The 24065-nt window shown below is 34.6% G+C and overlaps 1 protein-coding gene and 1 long non-coding RNA gene across 12 annotated transcripts in view; both read left to right on the forward strand.

The window, feature by feature from the left end:
• tcp11l2 (t-complex 11, testis-specific-like 2) overlaps positions 1 to 17341 on the forward strand; it is a 35797-nt gene extending 18456 nt beyond the window's left edge. Inside the window, exons 1-11 of one of the 11 annotated variants that reach the window (XM_087246388.1) lie at positions 886 to 1078; positions 2189 to 2297; positions 3664 to 3850; positions 7535 to 7667; positions 8026 to 8146; positions 8282 to 8505; positions 10555 to 10691; positions 11097 to 11284; positions 13447 to 13628; positions 13732 to 13904; positions 16048 to 17341. In XM_087246388.1, coding sequence (XP_087102514.1) covers positions 3676 to 3850; positions 7535 to 7667; positions 8026 to 8146; positions 8282 to 8505; positions 10555 to 10691; positions 11097 to 11284; positions 13447 to 13628; positions 13732 to 13904; positions 16048 to 16304 — 1590 coding nt within the window. In that variant the 5' untranslated portion in view covers positions 886 to 1078; positions 2189 to 2297; positions 3664 to 3675 and the 3' untranslated portion in view covers positions 16305 to 17341. 11 annotated transcript variants of the gene reach the window in all.
• Positions 17342 to 20490: 3149 nt separating this feature from the next.
• On the forward strand, positions 20491 to 22510 carry LOC110439359 (uncharacterized). The gene is made up of 3 exons (XR_015483054.1): positions 20491 to 20699; positions 20986 to 21082; positions 21753 to 22510. It is a non-coding gene; the product is annotated as an uncharacterized LOC110439359 (long non-coding RNA).
• The last annotated feature ends 1555 nt before the right edge of the window (positions 22511 to 24065 follow it).

Here is a 24065-nt window from a genome sequence, read left to right on the forward strand (position 1 = left end):
GAATCATAACAGTCTTATAAAACAAGCATGTGTTTTATTGCACAGTTATTTAATATATTTGATGTTTTATTACTTTGAATAGTGGCTCGCTTCGAGCACAAAGCGTTTTAATGTACTTTCACGTCACATCCGTAAACAAAGAAGCTCATGCGAGCTGGATTGTACCATTATGCTACCAAGGGGTACACGTCAGTCAAGTAAAGCCTTTTTTTTATCAATAATAAACTTTTTTCATTAGAAATACAACAATATTTTACTTAAATATTGTAATTACACTAAACTTTCAATAGATGTGCATTAATTCATCTTATTAGCCTTATTATTTCAATCAAACGCAAAACATAAAGCCCCCAATTGCTTGAGACATAATAGATTTCCCCGTTTCACAAAACTGTACAAGCCAAGTGATATTTTAAAGAGCCCTTTAAAGTCCCCGTGTAGTACAGAAGGAGTATCGATATATTTCATCCATAAATCGATAAAAACCCGCCTGATTACTGTTGTTTGCCAAGTCTCCACTCTCGGGGACTTGACTCAGGTAAATGTTACATGGTTTTATTTACCTAACGTTAGAGTGTATGTATGTGCTATTACTTGGCAGCTGGACAATGGTTATGTTTACATTATTAAATGAATTGCTAACGCAAAATAACCAAGCAAAACTAAGCTCGTTCTCGCATCATTCGCTTTATTAAAATGCTAATTTATTTATGTTTATATTTCACAAACGACCCTTCAAGTGATTGTTTACTAATTCCACGTTGCTGGATTTTAAACTCGCTGGGATTTGCTGGATCTGGAAAGTCTAGTTCGGCTGCTCTTCTGCTTTGACAGTTTGCTTATGTTTTGTCCTTGTTTGTGTGCTGGAGATAAGGTCACGTGTGCAGAGCAGCTGAGCGTGTGTGTGTGTGTGTGCGTGTGTGTGTGTATGTGTGTGTGTGCTGTTACTGCACCTCCTTTTAGGGCCCCGAGCTGCACGAGCTGTAGCCGGTGCCAGGGTTGCTGTCATCGGTCCCTGCTAATTTAAACCCGGCCTAGGATGTGCATTTGGTCTGTTTTTATCATGCAAACCACTGGAGTGAGCTATTATTACATGAGGAGGTCGCACTGTGTGTGTGTTTTGTCCTATGCTTAAAATAGATGCTCTCTTTGGGAGTAATGAGAACGGATGGGACTGAAAATATGTTTTTTATTTTTTTATTGTGGCTGATATAAGTGTATATATTTGAATTTGTGTTAAGTGCTATAGATTTGAAAACATTGGGACTGAAGTATGGGACAAAGACAAAATCAAAACAAGAAAAGTGTAATGCAGCTTTATTTTGTTTTCCATATAATTGTGTACTAATATCTGCACTTTAAGGTTTTTATTTTGATTAAAGCATTAATTTTTATTCGTATTAACTGAAGACATAGGTTAAAAAATAGTTTATAAACAAAATTTATTTTGTTATATTGTTTATAATTTTATATTACGTTATTATATAATGTTTATCATATTTAAAAATATATATTTGCAGTTTCACGGTTCTTCCTCAAAATACTACTTAATTGTCATTTTAAGTCTTTATACTTTTTATTTATCAGCTGTTTTACGTTTTATTTTTGTCAAAAGGATAAAAATATGATAAAATATTGTTAATATTTATAATAATATGTGTGTGAGTACAGATCAGAATAATTATGTTGTTATAATCTTACATAAAGATTTATGTTACACTGAATGGAGATTCAGAAACATCATTTCACCCATGTATTTTGACATTAGTGTAAATACTTTACTATTTAATATGTGTGTTTTCATGTTTTTTTCCTTCTTTTAGATTTGCGTGTGTGTGTGTGTGATGATGATGACTGCTTTGACCCCTGGGCAGACATGCAGTTAACATAAGCAAATATTATTGTTTTTATTTATCTAAATAAATGCAATGTATGATAAATAAAAACAAATGTGAACATTCCTAATTATAATAACATCTTTATAAATCATTATATCATTCTCCCATAATGCTTTATTTATTTAGCTTTCAAATTTAATATTTATTCAGGTTGTAGGAAGTTTACTTAAAATAAAACATAATCAAATAATAAGATAATTGTATTTCACATTTATTTCATGACAAGGTGTGCTACTTTTATTTTTAGATGAGTAACAACAACAAATTCTAACCCTCATTTTCTTCTTCAGCGGAACACAAAATGAGACTTTCTGAAACTTTTTTCCTCATACACTGAGATCAAATGACAAGATTGTACTTCACAGAAAACAAGTCATTCATCTTTGGATTGACACGAAGGTCTGGAAACAATAATTTTAATCAACTATTCCTTCCAAAAAAATTTATAAAAATCCAATGCGTTTCCTCGTTTTCCTGTTATTTCACTGTATCACTTACAGAAAATTAAGTATTAATATTATAATGCGTATCCATGTTTGGGTAACATATAAATAGGGCCAGACAGAATCTGCAGACATTTTTTGCTATTTCTGCGCAGAATTTTGTTAAAATGATTTTTGGGAGTATCATAACTAAAACCTTAATATATATAAATATTAATATACCTTAATATATATAAATAAATTCATATTAGTCAATAATATTACTGAAATTACTATAAAAACTGAATAAATGTTGGCGCATTAGCCTAGTGGTTAGCGCGCTGATACATGTTGCAGTAGCGATTCAGGGTGTCCCGAGTTCAAATCCCGACTCAAGGACATTTCCCATCCCTACCCTATCTCTTTCTTCCACTTTAATTCCTGTCTGAAATGCTGTCCTATCCACTTAATAAAGGCAAAAAGGGCAAAAATAAAATCTTTGAAAAAAAACAACTGAAAAATATAAAAATACACACATATACACAAGTAATAATAATTAATAAATAGAATTATAATGAACAGAATGATTTGTTTAATAATAAACAGAATCAATGATGGACTAAAAATCTGCGTGCGCAGATTCTGTGTGGGCCTACATATAAACCTTTAATTACATGATAGTTCAATAAACAAGCATTTTTGTCTGAGCATAAATCAGCTATTTAGTATCTTTTTAATTAAAATGTTTATTTTATTTTGAAATTATGAATACAAAAATATGATGTAGACAATCAGCATACAGTGAGCATAAAAAATACACGTAATAAACAGATTACAGGAATACGGGAGGTTGTTAAGAGTAATTTGGTATCTAAATGCATTTGATGAATTAAAGGTCATTGTTGATTCTCTGATGCAGACTCAACTTTTACTGAAAGATCAGCAGTTACTGGTCTACTTGAGGAAGCAGGTGTTTTGTGGAGCCTGTAAAGAGTAACGAGAGAGCTTTGAAAGATCATATGTTATCTGTTACCCAAGAGACGAGCACCAGTCAACGTCTGATGCCCTTTTAAAACACAATGTCTCTTTGTGCGTCGCTTGAATATCACTGAGCCTTTTTATGTTAGTGTTTGCAAGTCCCTTTTCATTGTTATCCCACTGAAACTTTATGTCCTTTGTGAAATTTTCCAGCACTGAAAGTGTGCCAGGTTTAACTTTATCTAACTGTCATGTGAGTGATTGTCTTCGTTCCAAATTAAAGCCTGTCCTAAGTAAAACTCACTTTAGGCACAACGCTGCAATGTCAGAGCAGTTTCTTTAATATCTCTGTGCTTGATTCACAGCAGCAGCTCACGATGCCTCTGAATGATGAGCGTCCCACCTCCACCTCATCTACGGTGGCTAGCGAGGACCAGAGCAGCGACACGGAGTCATCTGAACGCTGCGACAGTTTGACCTCTTCCAGTGATGTCGACTGCTCTCGGCAGAGCTTTACCAGCGATTCCTCCAGCAAACACAACTCTCCGTCTTGTAGGTTTTTAAATATTTTAACTTTATATTTTATTTATTTATTTAATTGTTTTATTGTTAAAACTGTTCAGTTTTAGTGATTTAGTAATTAAATTAAATATTAAATAAATTGGATTTTAATTTTTTAAGGTAAATGGTTGCAAACAGTTTATATGGCCCATAAACCAACAAATTAAGTTGAACATTACAATTAAATTTGTTTGTTTGAATTCAGCCCATATAAATAGTTTGCAACCACTTACCTTAAAAAATAGTGAATCCAATGAATAATTTTTTTCAGTGTAACTATTTGGTAACACTTTAGTTTAAGTCACTATTCATGCTATTAACTACTGGCTTATTACCTACCTATTATTAAGTTATTAACAGTGATGGGCAAAAATACATTGAAATGTATTTTGGGGAAAAATACCTAAATTTTAAGAGTATCAAAATAAATGACAAAATACAGCAGCTGCAAATGTATCATAATAAAATATTGTATTTTGTATCTTGAAAATACTTTTACCAGTGAGCATGGCATTTTTGTTTTGCAAACCTTCTATTAATAGGCCTATTGGATCAATCCCTTCACCATTAAACTGATTTAGTGAAGTAAACAATGATTAATAACAACAGCCTTTCTCTGAGTCAACTTCTCTGCACCTCATTTACCTCTACTTTACATGAGGAGGTATTCATAAAAAAGAATCTTACTGCAGCAGGTTTTTATGAATTATTTTATGAATAAAAAAAAAATTTTTACTCATAAAACTTGTTTTTCTCTTTGATTTTAGTATAGATTTGGTACAAATTTCATACAGAAATCCCTGTCTCAAATATGATTTATTTAACCACTGTAAAACCATTTAATGTAGATAATGAGTTGGAATATAGTAATATATGTCTTGATTGTGAAAATTGCCACCTTCTCTTAAGTCTTATTTTTCAACATTTTTGCAATTAAAATCTTTTATACTCAATGAAAAATCACAATTTCTGAAAACTAAAGATTTCCAGTTTTAGTCATTTCCATAAATCGTGCTTTTTGCAGTTGTACTCTTCAAAACACAATATAAAACACAAAATCACAAAATAATAAAGGATTTTTTAGGAATAAAAAAGGATGTTTTTAACCAGCAGACTGGAATATTATTTAATATTTTTGTCATAATGATATTATGCTGAAAAACTATGCCAAAGTTAATATAGTAGTAATAGTAATAGTAATAGTAATAGTAATAGTAATAGCAATAGTAATAGTAATAGTAATAGTAATAGTAATAGTAATAGTAATAGTAATAGTAATTAACTATAGGGAGCACCTGCAGATCAGCTACTGGCATTTGAAACAGACAATTTATTATAGGTATTGCCACTGTAGGACTTTTTTGTTGTTTGTCTTATTTTCCTGTCTGATTTTAAGCTGCTCCTGAATTTACCCCTGCTATTTGATTGTTACTTTCTTTTTATGTGATGCTTAATTTCCATCCATACTTCAAGCATTGATAAACTTATTCAATATTAATCAATTTAGGATCTAGTCTGATCCAAGCCTTGGCAAATAACTGAGAAAGCACCAATCAGAGGCCACATTTATGTGATGTCATCATGTGGACTTCTCACAAAGTCTTTTACGGTATTTGAAAAATACAAAAAAACAAGACACTAAAGTATTTTAATATCCATCAAATACAAATTACAAAATACTATTTTGTATTTAAAATACGCATTTGAAATACATGTATCATAAATACTGCCCATCCCTGGGTATTAACTGTTCAGTAGTAGTTATAAAGAATGATCTTGTTCTGCATCCCTAATCCTACCCTAAACCTAAACCCAATTGCTACTTTACCTACTAATAACAAACAGCTAGTCATTTATTAAGCTGGGAGTTTTAGTTAATGGTTTGTTAATAGTGTGAATTGTGACCTAAACTAAAGTGTTAACAACAAATTTTATATATCTTTAACTTTTTTTTCAGCTTTTCGGTTAACAAAACAATAGTTTTATTTAAAGGTATAAAACTGACCTAAATATTTGTTTGTATGCTATAAAAAAATATATATATATATATTTTTATTCTGGTTATTAAATTATTTTAGCATCTATTGTAGTTTTACTGATATTATTGTTATTATTTTAAATTTAGCAAAACTTTACTAACCTTGTTTTTTTCTTCTTCATAGTAATTATTTCAGAAATTGTTTAAAAATTAGGCAGCTGAAATGAATGGTTTACTTTTTTTTATCAAAATATGATTTTATTAACTTATATATGGCAACACTTTACTCTAAGGTTGTATAAGTTAATGTTAGTTACTGGATACATGAACAAACAATAAACAGTTACATCAGTTACAGCATTTGTTCATGTTAGTTAATGAAAATACGGTGTTAGTTCAAGGTATCTTATAGTGCATTAAAAAATTTTTTTTCAGTGGAAGTATTTGGTAACACTTTAGTTTAGGTCAAAATTCATGCAATTAACTATTGGCACTTAACTGATTATTTATAGTTTATAGATTATATATAGTTAAAGATTGATCTTATTCTGCATCCCTAATCCTACCCAAAACCTAAATCCAACTTCTACCTTACTAACTAATAAGAAAGAGTTCATTTGTTGTTTATGAAGCTAGAAGTGTTAGTTGATGGTTTATTTATACTGTGAATTGTGACCTAAACTAAAGTGTTACCAATTATTCTTATATGTCTTTAACTTTCTAACTTTTTTAGCTTTTCGGTTCACAAAACAATAGTTTTATTTAACATGATGACTGACCTAATATTTGTTTGTATGCTGTTAAATTTTTTTTTTATTGGTTATTATGGTTATTAAATTATTTAAGCATCAATGAGTGATTATTGTAGTTTTATTATTATTATTATTATTATTATTATTATTATTATTATTATTATTATTTTAAGTTTAGCAAAACTTTAGTAACTTTGTTTTTTCCTTTATTTTTATTAGTTAATTATTTTCCTTGTATAGTAAATTTTTCAAAAATGGTTTGAAAATTAGGCAGCTGAAATGAATGGTTCACTTTTTTAAAATCAAAATATGATTTTATTAACTTATTTATGGAGACATTTTACTATAAGGTTGTATTTGTTAATGTTAGTTAATGCATTTACTAACATAAACAAACAATAAACAATACATTTATTACAGTATTTTTTATTTCAAGTTGAGTCGATTCCGCTACATGTGTGGACATACAAAGGAACGAAATGTCGGTTCTCACAGGACAACGGTGCTACAATCATAAATACCTACACAACACTGGACATGAGACCTATTTTAAAAACCTATGCATAAGTAACATATACTACAAAATAAAATTCTTAAACTTTACACATAAGACAGGCTATACAAGTACTTTTACATGAGACTGAATAATGTTGTGCAGGATATTGTTAATTTTGGTTACCATTAGTTAATGAAAATACAGTGTTAGTTCATGTTCACTCATAGTGCATTAGCTAACGTTTACAAGCATAAATTCGTATTTTAATAATGCATTAGTAAATGTTGAACTATGATTATTAAATGCTGTACAAGTATCGTTCATACTTTGTGGTTGTAAGTACATTATCTAATGAAACATTATTGTAAAATGTGACCTTATTTATTAATGTTGATTTTAAGAGTTTAGTTTTAGGTCATTATTTATTCTATCCACCACCCTGTCTTTAGGCAGCCCACCAAAAATCCTAACACTTGATGAGGTTATGGCCTCGGCCCGGGACCTTTCTAATTTGAGTCTGGCTCATGAGATCGTAGTCAACCGAAACTTCCACCTGGAGCCTCCAGATCTACCTCAAAACAGGTACAAAACTCTTTCAGAATTACCATCTTTATACTCCAAATCTTTTGGCAGCCATTTATAACCTGTTTATGCTGTGATTAAAAAAATTAACGTACACAAATTTAATTATGAATATGCTAATAAAATTTCTAAAGGTCAACAATATACAATTACAATTATTTGTCTCCTGTGAGTTTTATTTTCTTTTTCAAATATTTCCCAAATGATGTTTAAGAGAGCAAAAAAAAATTTCACATTATTTCCTAAAATATTTATTCTTGTAGAGAAAGTCTTATTTGTTTTGTTTCGGCCAGAATAAAAAAATGTATAAATAATACAAATAAAACAATGAATTCCAAACCCTTGTTTATTCCCCAAGCCTGGAGAAGCGAGTCAAAGATATGGTGCACAAGGCCTTCTGGGATTGTCTTGAATCGGAGCTGAACGATGACCCTCCTGAGTATGACTATGCCATTAAGCTTCTGGAAGAGATCAGAGATGTAAGTTCCACATTTACTCTAATACAATAGCAAGAAACATTCAGTGTGAAAGTGGAAGTCGGGATGTGGCTTAGTATGGTGACCCATACTTTGAATTTTGACAACAAATAACACTAATCCTCTTGTTACCATCAGACTCTGCTGTCTTTCCTGAATCCCGGGGCAAATCGTCTACGCACTCAGATCATGGAGGTTCTGGACATGGATCTGATCCGCCAACAGGCCGACAACAATGCGGTTGATATCCAGGGCCTTGTTTCTTACATCATCAACACCATGGGCAAGTTCTGCGCGCCGGTCCGAGACGATGAAATCAAGAAGCTGAAAGAAAACTCAGGCGACTGCGTGACACTGTTCAAGTATGTTATTCCTTGTAGAATGAGCCACATTTCAGTTTTGAGGCTAATGGTTGGTGTGATAACCAATAGTAGAGTATTGCTTTTTAACAAAGTACACCAAACAGATTTAACAACATGGAAAAAAAAACAAAGTACAAAACAAAAGCACAAACTAAGATTAAATGTATATGTATGTAATTATGTTAGGTGTTCGTGTGTAAGTGTTATGGGCACTGAATGCAGACTTTTATATGGGTTGCAAACAATTTATATGCAGTCCATCCCACACATCGACTTTAATTAGGCAGGCCGCCCAAGTATATTTAGAGACACAATATTTTACTACTATCATCCTTGTATGCTTGTTGTATCCACACAATATAAACAAACATCCGTGATTGATTAGGTAGTGGAAAATCTTCTCTCCTTTACCTGTTTCACACTACACTACTCGTTCTGTGTGCGTGAGATCTGTCAGTAGGGGGTCTTGACCCAGGGTTTCTAAATATACATAAAAGTCCGGCATTTGGTTTTGCTTGTGTTTTCTAAGCTGTCTTTAATTTTATGCGCACATAAATTAAACAATTAATTCTTTAATCTATTCGACTCAGAAAAACTTTACCAAATACTAAATAGAGGACGAACTTACATCCAGAGTGGCTGCAGAATATTTGTACACCATTAAAAATGAGTAATTAACTCATTTGTCTTATTTAAGTTATCAACACATTTTATTTATTTATATATATATATATATATATATATATATATATATATATATATATATATATATATATATATATATATATATATATATATATATATATATATATATATACAGTTGAAGTCAGAATTATTAGCCCCCTTCAATTTTTTTTTCTTTTTTTAAATATTTTCCAAATGATGTTTAACAGAGCAAGGACATTTTCACAGTATGTCTGATAATATTTTTTCTTCTCAAGAAAGTCTTATTTGTTATATTTCGGCTAAAATAAAAGCAGTTTAGAATTTTTTATGAACCATTTTAGGGACAAACTTATTAGCCCCTTTAAGCTATATTTTTTCTCGATAATCTACAGAACAAACCACTGTTAAACAATAACTTACCTAATTCCCCTAACCTGCCTATTTATCTTAATTAACCTAGTTAAGCCTTTAAATGTCACTTTAAGCTTTATAAAAGTGTCTTGAAAAATATCTAGTCAAATATTATTTACCGTCATCATGGTAAAGATAAAATAAATCAGTTATTAGAAATGAGTTATTAAAATGATTATGTTTAGAAATGTGCTGAAAAAAATCTTCTCTCCGTTAAACAGAAATTGGAGAAAAAATAAACAAGCAGTCTAATAATTTAGGGGGGCTAATAATTCTGATTCAACTATATATATATATATATATATATATATATATATATATATATATATATATATATATATATATATATATATATATATATATGTGTGTGTATATTTCATTAATTTGATGATAGTAATATATTACATATTTTATGTATCTAAAATGCTTTGGCAATACTGCACAAAATGTCATGCCAATAAAGCAACTTGAACTTGAATGAGAGAAGCAGATTTGACCTGTCAGTGGGTGCACATGGCTCCTGCATAGTATAAAAGAGAGGATTTATTTATTAATTATTTCAATAGTCTTTTTTAACTTTAACCCATTGAAAAGAAAATGTTTAAATAGGTAATAATAAAAATAGTGTTAAAATACAATTATGTTTTGTTTGTAGCATATAGTTAACTTTTTATGTGCTGTGGGTAAAAGGTGTGTTTCAATCTCACACCTGTGGAAAGCACTGATATGGGTTGAATTTAAACAAACAATTAAATTGAGTAGTGTTCAACTTAATTTGTTTGCTTGAATTCAGACCAAATCAATTTTGCAACCAATCCCTTACCAAAATTTTGTAAACCCAATGACTATTTTTTCAGTGTACATCTCTAAAAAAGTAGAGTTGTTAAAAATGGAGTAGTAGAGTTAAACCAACAGAAACATTCTTCTGAGCCAAAACAGTTGAGCTATAATTGGTGACGTGTGTGGTAACAGGGAGATCTTCCGAGTGCTGGACCTGATGAAAATGGATATGGTGAATTTTACCATCCAGAGCTTCAGGCCGGAGCTTCAGAGACAGTCGGTGGAATACGAGAGAGCCAAATTCCAGAGCATTCTGGAAAGAACTCCGAGTAAGTCCACAAAAACATTCACAAAGAAAAGTCATTGAAAATATGAGATCATTTATTTACATTACACTGTTCTTGGCTAAAAATGCGACAACAAAAATAAAGTCTCAAATCTTCTCAACAAGATTTAAAATTGAAACCATGTAAACAACAAAAAGGGTTGCATGTGTGATTACTTGACAACCAAAATAGTTTGCTACAGGAATGTATGTGTACAGGAACATACTGTACAGTGGTTGCAAATGGGATATCACCTTGCAAGGTCACTTCAGAGTGAAAACAATCATGGTCACCATATTGAAAAACGATATACACATTGTGATTTAAAACTAAAGTGCCGGCCACTTTGAAGGGTTCTTTTAAAGCGATTTTTAACCCTTACCTTTAACTTTTTGTTAATTTCTCCAGATGCTTTGGAGCACACAACAGAGTGGATCAAATCTTCAATAGAGGAGGCCACCCAAATCATGCCACCTGCAGAGAAGAGCAGTGACTCTGGGCAGAGTGGCAGACCCTTACCAGGGCCCTCACTGGTGCTAAACACTGCCTACATCAAACTGCTGACCTGGGACGACAGCAAAGGCCCATTGCCTGAGGTGAGTCCATACTTTGCGCCTACATCAAATTCAAAATCCATCTATAAGGCGAACCACTTTGCAAAACCATTTTGTTTTTTCTTCTTTAATTTTTGTAATGAAAGATTTTGTTAATTTCTTTCACACTTTCAATTAATTTATTAATTAAATTATTATTATTAATTATTTATATTAATATTTGTTAAAGGTTTTCATCAAAGGATTGCACTGAGCCATAAATATCCACTCCATCAATAGTTTTATTCATATCTACATTCGGACAGTTTTTGCAAAGAGATTTGATCATCCATAACTTGCCAATTGTATATGCATTCTACAAAACTGGCGAAAAGACATACATTTCTAGCTGTTTACAGTGTTTGCCTTTAATATGTTAACAAACAAACCAAAGCAAGAATTATGAACCTGACATGGTATAGAACTCGAATCCAGTACTCAGATTATTTTGTCTGAAATATACACAAATTAGCTCATATTTAACTAAACATTGCCATTGCACGACAAATATGACACACACATATAACAATGCATTTTAGAAAACTTGTAATGCAAAATAAATCTTTGCAATTCCAAATGTAATCAATCAACTGGAGAACTTTGATAGTAACTGTGCTTTTTTTTAAATAGAAGTCAAGCAATTTATTAGTTTTGCCAATTAATCAGAACTTAATTAATTAATTAATTAAATTAATCTGCAAACATCCATGCCGGTAGTTTTTCTGCATCGTTTTTAATCATTATTTTAAAATTAGTTTTATTCTATACATACATTTTTGTTTTATTTAAAATTGTTTTTAACTGTTGATGTTCAGAAATATAATAATAATAATAATAATAATAATAACTAAATATTTTTTAAGTTTTGCAATTCTTTTAAATGCATGTCTTTAAATTTACCTTAATTTAGAATAATTTATTTTTGTATTATGCTTTTAAAATTATTTGTTTATCCAGTAATCATTTGAAAAACTGTGTTAATGAGTCAGTTATCGGCAATACAGGGTGTACTCTCACTAGGCACGGTTACCTTGAACCATGCTGAGGCGCGGTTGTCCCCTCTCCATTTCCCCTGACGGCTCGCACTTACACTGCGTCTTTACCATCCAAACCTGAGCACACGTACATCATCGATCATGCAACTGTTCAGTTGAACAGAAGAGAAGTGCTCCCGCTCAGCACAGTAAACAATTGCTTTAGTTATATCCTTTAAGTCGTTTGAGATGCAGTGACACGCAGTCAGATATTTTGTCGAACAGATCCACAACTTTTCACGCTTATAAATGATCTTAAAAGGCATCGTGCTGCAGGTATTAGGAGGTTTGCTGAAGGTGCAGCTGACATGCAGAAAGGGGTTTGTGTCTTTAATAAACTACAACAGTTTGCGTTCAGAAGTAAGTATGATTAATGAATCCATGTGAAAACTTATAAAAGTGACGTTGTGTCTTCAGTTTCGTGCTTTGCACTCACACTACAAGCGTATCGTGTCAAAGCCCAACCGAACCACGCTCTGGCACACCTCTTCCAACTGGGCCAAGGCCAGCCAACTGAACCGCGCCTAGGCCCGATTTGGAGCACTCGCACTTCTTAAACGAACCAGGAAACGTGCCTGGGCACAGGTCGAATAGCATACAGTAGTTTGAATGTACCCACAGTCTAAAACAAGTGATCAAAAAAATCCAATGTCCGCTGACCTCTAGATCTAATCCATTATGCATTTCCTTTTTCTGTTGAACAAAAAAAAAAAGATACATTAACTAATGTTAGACAGCGTCTAATGTTAGACCATTGACATCTAAAGTAGGACAAACAAATTCTATGGAAGTCAGTGGTTACAGGTTTTCAACATTTTTCAAAATATCTTCTTTTGTGTTCAACAGAAAACAAAAACACACACAGATTTGTAACAAGTGAATGATAGCAACATTGTTTTGAGTGAACTCTCCCTTTAAAACCCTAACCCTAACCCTAACCCTTTAAAACTATCTAACGGTGTGTGTGTGTGTGTGTGTGTGTGTGTGTGTGTGTGTGTGTGTGTGTGTGTGTGTGTGTGTGTGTGTGTGTGTGTGTGTGTGTGTGTGTGTGTGTGTGTGTGTGTGTGTGTGTGTGTGTGTGTGTGTGTGTGTGTGTGTGTGTGTGTGTGTGTGCGTGTGTTTATCTTACAGACAGTGATGACGGACGAAGCTCGGCTGCAGGTAATGCAGAGATCTCTCCAGCTCTATCAGACTGTGGCGTCTGTTCTGCTGATCGTCTACAGCTCGATCGGAGGAGCCGTGTCTGGCCTGCCCGCTCTAGCTGAGAGACTGAAAAAGATGACAGTAGTGCTGCTGGAGGGAATGCACAACACGTATGCCCAGAACACATACTTCTATACTTTAAACTAGTCTCACATATTTCAACATGACCGTAAGGCAGGTCTCGTTCTGACGGCGATTTGTTTCGGTTTACAGAGAGTTCAAGCTGAATGAAGCTCTGGGAAACGTCAGTGTTCAGATCTGCTGTGAGGTCAACAAGTCTCTGGCTGAAAGAAACTTCCCTGCTCTGCCCGATGAACTGCAGGCCACACTTAAAGGGCAGATCTGTGACGTCACTCAGGAAAACAACCCAGTGCGCACTCTTGTTGGTGAGGAAAACACATTTTAAAGGAGTGTTCAGAATCAGTTGAGAGTACGAGTACTATCTTTCTAAAAAAAAAAAAAAAACTATTTAATTGGTAAGAAATACTTTTTACACATTTAAATAGACAAGTAAATGGTCTATAATTTAAATATTTGTTATAAAAAAAAAAACGCTTCATGTAAAATACATCCCAAACTACCAAATATTCAAGAAAACATGTTATTAAAATTAAATGTAGCAAATTAATTTATTATAAGTACAATTATTATTTGCTTATAGTGTTAATATAATGAAATGTAGTAAATTACTTCAGAAAACTTTAATTATTTGCTTATAGTGTTGTTGTAATAAATGTGAAAAATAATGTTAGTTTATGTTTATAGTGGTATTGAAATTAAATAGGGTACTTAAATTTAATAAAAATCACAATAGTATATTTCAGAATGTTTAGTATTTTTCAGTACTGGGCAAAGATTAATTGCGATTAATCACATCTAAAGTAAAGAATTTAAAAAGTTTGTTATGACATAAGATATGTGTGTTTATGAACATGTTATACACATACTGTACATAAAAACTAAAATATACAACAATTCTTTTACATATATCCGGGTGCTCCGGTTTCCCCCACAGTCCAAAGACATGCGGTATAGGTAAATTGGGTAGGCTAAAAATTGTCCGAAGTGTATGAGTGTGAATGAGTGTGTGTGGATGTTTCCCAGAGATGGGTTGCGGTTGGAAGGGCATCCGCTGAGTAAAAACTTGCTAGATAAGTTGGCGATTCATTCTGCTGTGGCGACCTTGGATTAATAAAGGGACTAAGCCAAAAAGAAAATGAATGAATGAATGAATATATATATTGTAAATATAAATAAATATTTTCTCAAAAATATGCATGCATATACATACACATACTATAAATATACACAGTGCACATACAAACACACACATATTTAAAACAGCAATTCAAAACAAACTTTTACTTTGTATAAGATTCATCAATATTATTCACTGCTATTTTTACTTTATAACATAAGTAAATAATACAAAAATTATAATATATAATAAGACAAAGACAGAATATTTATCTGCTTTTTGCTGCAGTACAATGACCAAATCAATTTCACAAAAAAAAAACATCGTAAAATACGGTTCTCCTGCAATATTAAAAGAAAAAACATCTAGTTTATGGTGATGCACTTGTGTTTTTGGGTGATTGGGTACATTTTTGTAAGATTTAAAAGTGCATTTTAAGACATTTTAAGTTTATAAATCTATTCGATTTATTAAATCTATTACATTTGTTTTAGGCGTTAAGATATAAACATATTAGAAATATAATTAAATTAGGTTTATTTTGATGGTCTGTTTGTTGAATTTTAGTTTCACTGCAACTAATTCTCATTAGATTATAAGTAGACTGTTAGGTTGAGGTTAGGGTTAGTGTAAGCTGACATGCACTTGCATAGTTCCTTATAGTCAGTTGTCTGTTGAAGGAGCAGCATCAACAGACATTAAGCAGGCAGTCTACTGATTCTCAAATGGACCATCAAAATAAAGTTTTACCTTAGATTACATATAATAAATATGTTAGCATGCTTTTTAAATGCTAAAATCATGTTCACATTTCGTGTCCACACGATCGGTACTGATAAGTATTATGTTTCTATCAGATATCACATTTATTTTTTATGTACAATAGACTTTTTACTGATTTATTAAAGTCTTTTGCAAGCGTGTATCTTTTTACCATGCGGTTAAAGAGAGGTCTGGATGCAGACCTGGTGCTGTGCAATCTGAGCTGCATGCAATGCTTTTTAATGCGCTCACCTAACCCCACCTCTCACAGTGATGTCACTAGCTCCATTGAGTGCATTGTGTCTGACATTGCATCACTGAGATACGCAGTCTCAGATTGCAGAATCAAGGCTGCATCCAGATACTGTTGAGATATTTAGCAAAGTGTCACCAGGAAAAATTGTAGAAGCTTGATTAACGTAAAAAAACTCAGGTATAATTTGTTTGTGGATTTTGTATATTAATCAATGAAATGTTCTTGCCATGAAAATAGCCTTTGTTGCTGACATGACATTAAATAAAAAACACCATCATCATCATCCTTACCATGCCTCTGTTGTTTCCCGCAGAGGGCAGGGTCCAGCAGTACCTGTGGGTTGTCCTCTCATCTTCCAGCTCTCACAGGACGCCTCCTCCCGTCCCTCCAGGCCTGACCCTGATTCAGCAGGAGCTCATGCCCTTGAGCCTCAGCTTCGCCAACCTCGTCAACTTCAACAAGAAGGTGTACGGCCCTTTCTACTTCAGCATCCTAAAAAGCCTGCTCTTCAGCGACACCCAAAACCACATCCCCCCAGGACCTCCCAGCAGCCCCCTGAAATCCAAATAGACAAGCATCAACATATCATCACGCAGACACTATTAATTGATCCGTTCAAGGGAATCACTGCAGTACCAAAACGACTGAACAGCAATGCGGTACGATGCCTAAATTTAGGGGGGAATGATTGATTTTGTTGTTGTTTATTAATATGTTACATAGAGATGATCAATGCCAAGTCATGTTTAACTGGAGTGTTCACTTGACAGTGTTACTGCAATAAAACGGCAGTCATTACTTACAGTATATTGATCGTGTTTAGGTGCAGAACTTTTCTATATTTACAGATGTTGCTGAATAATGCTGATATATTTACGCAGATCATTTACAGATGTTTATATATATATGTGTGTGTGTGTGTGTGTATTCATTTAGAGAGATCTGTGTTGCTTCTTTTTATTTTGATGAAGATTTAAAAGGTTTGTTGGATCAAATCCATTCGGAGAGGAATTGAAATGATGCTTTGTGTTTGTCTACATATTATTTCAAAGTATCGTATTGTTCATTGTATTCATACTTGAAAAGCATTGTTTGAGTTTCTTATACTTATATCATGGAAGAAACTTGATTACACGAGGGAGAATACAAGATTTTGGGAAGGTGGAATATTGATACCATCTTGATCAACTGAGTCGATTGTATTGTTTTGTCCTGCTTGTGACGTTTGATTCATTTATGACTGCATGCATGAATATATGTTTCTCATTTTTAATCCGTTTAGACATCGACATTTGTGTTTGTTTTGTATGTGGTTGTGCTTTAGTTGCAGACATGTTTGGTTTATGAACAGTGGGGGATTGTCTTATATGATGTTTGTTCTTATTATGTTGATAGTTCTACTGCTTTGATCATATTTTTTGTCGTTGTGAATGAATGATGTTAGGCTTTTATGTGGAAAGTCTTCTTTTCGTCTACAGGACAGACCTTCAGTTTAATATTATTGCAATATATATGTACCGTTTCAGATGTAAGTAAAAATCCTTACAATAAAATATATGTAGTGTTACAAGCACTAAAAAAAACAATAAAAATTGTGTGAAAACTAATTTGTCTGTGATATGTGCGTAAATTGCATGAATAACGATGAAGACTTAAGCATGCACAGGACATAGGACTTTAGGTGCTCTGTAGGCTATCTTTGAACATTTGTTTATTACATAGCCTATATGTTTACATGGGAAAGATATATCTATTATTGAAGTTATGATTACGGAGAAAATGATTTTAAATTGCTTTTTAAAAAACTTTAGAAATAACTATTTGTTTTGGCATTCAAAGTATTACGCAGAAGTGCAGATCTTCATCCGCTCCACTAGGTGGTGCGAGCGGCTTCGCGTCCAGTCTGACTCACAGCTTCAGGTGTTTGTTTGACAACAAGGAGCGCGTGATGACAGACACCAAAACAAAACGCGTGCAGTTTGATTTAAATACACAATTTACAGATGACAGCTCAGCGACAGACTCTTGATGTGTTTAAACAGCACATATTCCAGCTCAACAGCAAATTAAAGACGCGGAATCTGCGATAAAGTGCAGGAATGGAGTGAAGAGACTCACCTGTAAGTGTAATTTCTCTTTAAGTCATTGCTTTGCTTGTAAAGTGACAGACATGAGCTGTGGAAAAGTCTTTACACATTTATAATAATCACTGGTATATATTTACTGAGATGTTGTGAAAGACTCGTCTGTCAGTTTATTTATATTTGCATTATGATGGATGAAATATGTTGAACACTGTAAGATTTTAAATGATTTTGATGGTGTCTTTAATCTACACTATATTACAAGGGGGATTTGCTATTTCAACATGAGCTTGACTGAAGGTTGTCTCAGCTTACATGATGATTATCAGACTTTGTTTACATCTTTCTTGCTATTGTCACTGTCAGACTTTGTTTATGTATTTTTAACAAGTAGAATTAAGATATTTATATTGTAAAGCAGCATAAATCTGGACTTATACTTGTAAAAAGTCAATTAAAGAGCTTTTGTAGAGCTGCAGGCAGTGTTTAATACTGTACCTGTCAAATAGACAATATCTATATATCTGTACATGTGATCTTCTGTTTATGAGCTGTTATGTTGGTGATGAAGTGATAAACTCTGGTGTTTTAGATGTGTTTTCTGCTGTTAAGTGTTCATTTGTGTGTTTCCTCTCCAGAATGAAGGTTGTGTTTGGACTGTTCAGCCAACAGAATCAGAGCTCTGGGACAGTTGACAGCCATGGACTGTAAGGATGGACGTCTGCTGCTGGACAGGTGAGACCCGCACCTTGTGTTTGAGGTTTGGTGTGTCGGTTATCATCATTTTCTTTCTGGAGGGTCGTCCCTCTGGAAAGGAAATGATGGTAACCGAAACGGGAGGAGAAGGGACGAGGGTCCAGATTTTTATACAGCTAAATTTAATTTTGTGGTAAAAAGCAGCATAACCCCTGCTGTACATGGCCCCGTAGGTCAGGGTGGGACCCGACCCATCCCACCCCTTCTTTCACACCACATTCACACATATCGCAGTGATCTGGCTGGGATTGAACCAGCGACCTCTTAACCCATGAGGCATTGCTCTACCACTGAGCCACAGATCACGTAAAGAAAGATGTGCTGGAACTCATATTTGACTAATATTTCACTGCCTGATGTGCAATAAATGAGCAGAGCTGGGCTTTGAACCCAAGTCTTTACAACAGCCTTCAGCATGGAGAACATGTGTTCAGCCAGTAGCACCACTGTGACTTTCACTCTAGTTTGAGGAGTTTAGCAAAGTTTGTCAGATATAATGCCAGTTATTTAATGTGTGCAATAATGAGGTTTGAACCCAGAACTTCTTAATGGTAACACAATGCTCTAACCACTGAGCCACAGATCTGATGACTAAACACTTGCTGGAATTTATATTTCACTCTGCTTTCACAATTATTCTGTTAAAACATCAACAAGCAGGATTTGAATCCACAACTCCATCATCAGAATACATGTGCTTAACCACTTGCACCACTGTGACTTTCACACTTTACACTGGTATTTTGGACACTTTGTTGCATTTAATAACCACTGTTTATCACAATCAAAAGAGGGATTTGAACTCCAGGCTTCTGCACGGAACATGTAGCTGATTATCCACTGAGCCAGTGACCAGCGAAACAGACTCTTCATACAATCATTTTATTTATTAAAACTAAAGTGTTTCAACTGTTCAAGACTCGTTTTTGGATTGATTTAAAGTGTCACATGCAGAAATAATAAATCATTTAACTGATAACACGAACATCATTCGTAAACATTCATTTATTCAAGTTATTTGAAATAAAAACAAGAGTCTCATTCGCCTTGAAGCTTCTTGTGATCTGAACGACTTTAATTAACAGCTTCAGGTGTTATTGATCAGGCTGGAGGTGAAATACTGAAGTGGATCTTCAGGATCAGGATTAGACAAGCGCTCGAGAAAAGAAAAGTCTTGATTTAATTCACTTTTCATGTATTAATGCAGGTCCTCTTATTGTCCACAAGATGGAGCTGAAGCACTGATCTGCTCTCATGCATCTGTTAGAAATGAAGCTGCCAGTTAATGTTTACTTGTCATTATTATCATCAATTTAAATAAATTGAAAGCAATCTCCATTTAAACACATTTATATCTCCAAACATGCCGTTTGCACACAACAATTAAGTCAAATGCTACTTTTAATGTGCACAGTGACATCAAAACAAAACAAGTTTAAGTGAACATCACTTAAGACAGATGAGAAAAAGATAAACTGCACAGAGATACAGACTAGATTAGATTAGATTCAACTTTATTGTCATTCCACATGTACAAGTAAAATGCAACGAAATGCAGTTTAGGTCTAACCAGCAGTGCAATAGCAGCAAGTGCAGGATACAGGAATAAGTTATAAAGTGCAGTTATAGAAAACTATGGTGATATTTACAGATGGATGTACTATGAACATTATATACAGGTGCTAAACGAGCCTCTAGAAATCTTTTGTCCTGTTTTCAGTGTTTACACTTGAGGCTTGTGTTATACCACTACCTTACCACATCAGCTTCTTCAGATCCTAAATAAATCATAGATTAGTTTGCAAATTTACGAAAATCAAGCCCCAGTTTAGCCTGATCGAGTTCACTGAAGCGAAAGTGCAGTTCTTCATCCGCTCCACTAGGCGGCGCGAGCGACTTCACGTCCTGTCTGACTCAGCTTCAGGTGTTTGTTTGACAACAAGGAGCGCGTGATGACAGACACCAAAACAAAACGCGTGCAGTTTGATTAAAAATAAACAATTTACAAATGACAGCTTAGCGACAGACTCTTAATGTGTTTAAACAGCACATATTCCAGCTCAACAGCAAATTAAAGCAGCGCAATCTGCGATAAAGTGCAGGAATGGAGTGAAGAGACTCACCTGTAAGTGTCATTTCTCTTTAAGTCATTGTTTTGCTTGTACAATCACTGACATGAGCTGTGGAACAGCTTGTTAACTTGCTTGTTAAATGCTTGTTAAAAAGGTGAACTGATTTGGTTTTGAACAGCTGCAGTGTTTAATACTGTACCTGTCAACTAGACAATATCTGTATATCTGTACATGTGATCTTCTGTTTATGAGCTGTTATGTTGATGATGAAGTGATGAACTCTGGTGTTTTAGATGTGTTTTCTGCTGTTAAGTGTTCATTTGTGTGTTTCCTCTCCAGAGTGAAGGTTGTGTTTGGACTGTTCAGCCAACAGAATCAGAGCTCTGGGACATTTGACAGCCATGGACTGTAAGGATGGACGTCTGCTGCTGGACAGGTGAGACCCGCACCTTGTGTTTGAGGTTTGGTGTGTCGGTTACCATCATTTTCTTTCTGGAGGGTCGTCCCTCAGGAAAGGAAATGATGGTAACCGAAATGGGAGGAGAAGGGACGAGGGTCCAGATTTTTATACAGCTAAATTTATTTTGTGGTAAAAAGCAGCATAACCCCTGCTGTACATGGCCCCGTAGGTCAGGGTGGGACCCAACCCATCCCACCCCTTCTTTCACACCACATTCACACATATCGCAGTGATCTGGCTGGGATTGAACCAGCGACCTCTTAACCCATGAGGCATTGCTCTACCACTGAGCCACAGATCACATAAATAAAGATGTGCTGGAACTCATATTTGACTATTATTTCACTGCCTGATGTGCAATAAAGGAGCAGAGCTGGGCTTTGAACCCAAGTCTTTATGACAGCCTTCAGCATGGAGCACATGTGTTCAGCCAGTAGCGCCACTGTGACTTTCACTCTAGTTTGAGGAGTTAAGCAAAGTTTGTCAGATATAATGGCGTTTATTTAATCTGTGCAACAGTGAGATTTGAACCCAGGACTTCTTACTTGCAACACAACTCTCTAACCACTGAGCCACAGATCTGTTGTCTGAGCACATGCTGGGAATTATATTTCACTCTGCTTTTACAATTATTCTGTTAAAACAGGCAGAAGGAGGATTTGGACCCTTGATTCAATCATCAAGAGAAGATTCACACATATCACAGCAATCTGGTTGGGATTATACCAGCAACCTCTTAACCCATGAGGCATTGCTCTACCACTGAGCCACAGATCTCACACAGGATGACATGCTGGAATTTATATTTGACTATTATTTTACTTCCGGGTGTGCAATAAATGAGCAGAGCTGGGCTTTGAATCCAAGTCTCTACTACAGCCTATACCATGGAGAACATGTGTTCTGACAGGAGCACCACTGTGGCTTTCACAGATGTTTGAGGAGTTTAGCAAAGTTTGTCTGATGAAATGCTGTTCATTTAATATATATGAGACTTGAACACAGGACTTCTTAATATTAATGCAGCACTCTAACCACTGAGCCACAAATATGTGGGCTGTGTTTATGGTGGAACTTATATTTCACTCTGATTTTACAACAATCCTGTTAAAAGAGGCTGAAACAGGATTTGAATCTCTAACTCCATCACCCTGAAACCATGTCTATAACCACATGCACCACTGTGCCTACAACACTGAAAGCACATGTGTTTGACTCGTTGTCAGATCTAATAACATATTTAGCATCATTTAAAGAGGGATTTGAACCCACAACAGTGAACACGTCTAACCAGATGCACCACTGTGACTTTCGTGCTAAATGCTGGTGTTTTGGAGACTTTGTTACATTTTAGGACATCTATCTTCACAATTAAAAGTGACATTTAAACCCATGGGTCATATTTAAAAGTAAGGTTTCATTTCCAGACTTGAGCACAGAGAGTGCAGCTGATTATCCACTGAGACACAGAGCCTGTAATAAGGGCAGGAGATTTTCACACACTTTTTTTATTCAGCTCCTGATATTCTAATCTTTCAGTCTATTATCTGTGTAAGTATGTGTGACAAAGTTATTTCTGCTGTCCGAGTAATTTTGAGATGACCTTAAGATGTCAGATGCACAACTAATAAGCTTGAAGCTTCTTGTTAGCTGAAGGTCCTTCATTATCAGCCTCAGGTGTTTTGAATCAGGTTGGAGGTGAACTGGAGAGTGGATCTACAGGATCAGGATCAGACAACTGCTTGAGAGAAAAAAAGGCTCGATTTAATTCAGATTTCGTGTATTAATGCAGATCCACATATTGTCCACAAGATGGAGCTGAAACACTGATCTGATGACTTTCACCTCTGTTTTAAATGAAGCTGCCATTAAATGCGTTGATGCATGAGAACAAATCAGTGTTTGAGCTCCGTCTTGTGGACAATATGTGGATCTGCATTAATACACGAAAAATTAAGCACTAAAAGGAAAAATCCTGATCCTGAAGATCCACTCTCCAGTTCACCTCCAACCTTATTCAAAACACCTGGGGCTGTTAATGAAGGACCTTCAACTAACAAGCGTCAAGCTATGCTGACACAGTCTAATTCAAACAAACACCTGCTCTCATATGGAAGTCACAGTGGTGCAAGTGGTTAAACACATGTTCTCTGATGCTGGAGTTGTGAGTTCAAATCCTGCTTCAGCTTTTTGATGTTTTAACAGAATAATATAAAATCAGAGTGAAATATAATTTCCAGCATGTTTTCCTACAAGAGATCTGTGGCTCAGTGGTTAGAGTTTTGTGTTACCATTAAGAAGTCCTGGGTTCAAATCTCGTTATTGCATTGATGAAATAAGTGGCATTATATCTGACAAACTTTGCTTAACTCCTCAACCAAGAGTGAAAGTCACAGTGGTGCTACTGGCTGAACACATGTTCTCCATGCTGAAGACTATCATAAAGACTTGGGTTCGAAGCCCAGCTCTGCTCCTTTATTGCACATCAGGCAGTGAAATATTAGTCAAATATGAGCTCCAGCACATCTTTTTTTATGTGATCTGTGGCTCAGTGGTAGAGCACTGCCTCATGGGTTAAGAGGTTGCTGGTTCAATCCCAGTCAGATCACTGCGATATGTGTGAATGTGGTGTGAAAGAAAGGGTGGGATGGGTCGGGTCCCACTCTGACCTACGGGGCCATGTACAGCAGGGGTTATGCTGCTTTTTACCACAAAATTAAATTTAGCTGTATAAAAATCTGGACCCCTGTCCCTTCTCCCCCCATTTCGGTTACCATCATTTCCTTTCCAGAGGGACGACCCTCCAGAAAGAAAATGATGGTAACCGACACACCAAACCTCAAACACAAGGTGCGGGTCTCACCTGTCCTGCAGCAGACGTCCATCCTTACAGTCCATGGCTGTCAAATGTCCCAGAGCTCTGATTCTGTAGGCTGAACAGTCCAAACACAACCTTCAT

This window comes from Danio rerio, chromosome 4, assembly GCF_052040795.2.
Source record: "Danio rerio strain M-AB ecotype USA chromosome 4, GRCz13ab, whole genome shotgun sequence".
Taxonomy (NCBI): Eukaryota; Metazoa; Chordata; class Actinopteri; order Cypriniformes; family Danionidae; genus Danio; species Danio rerio.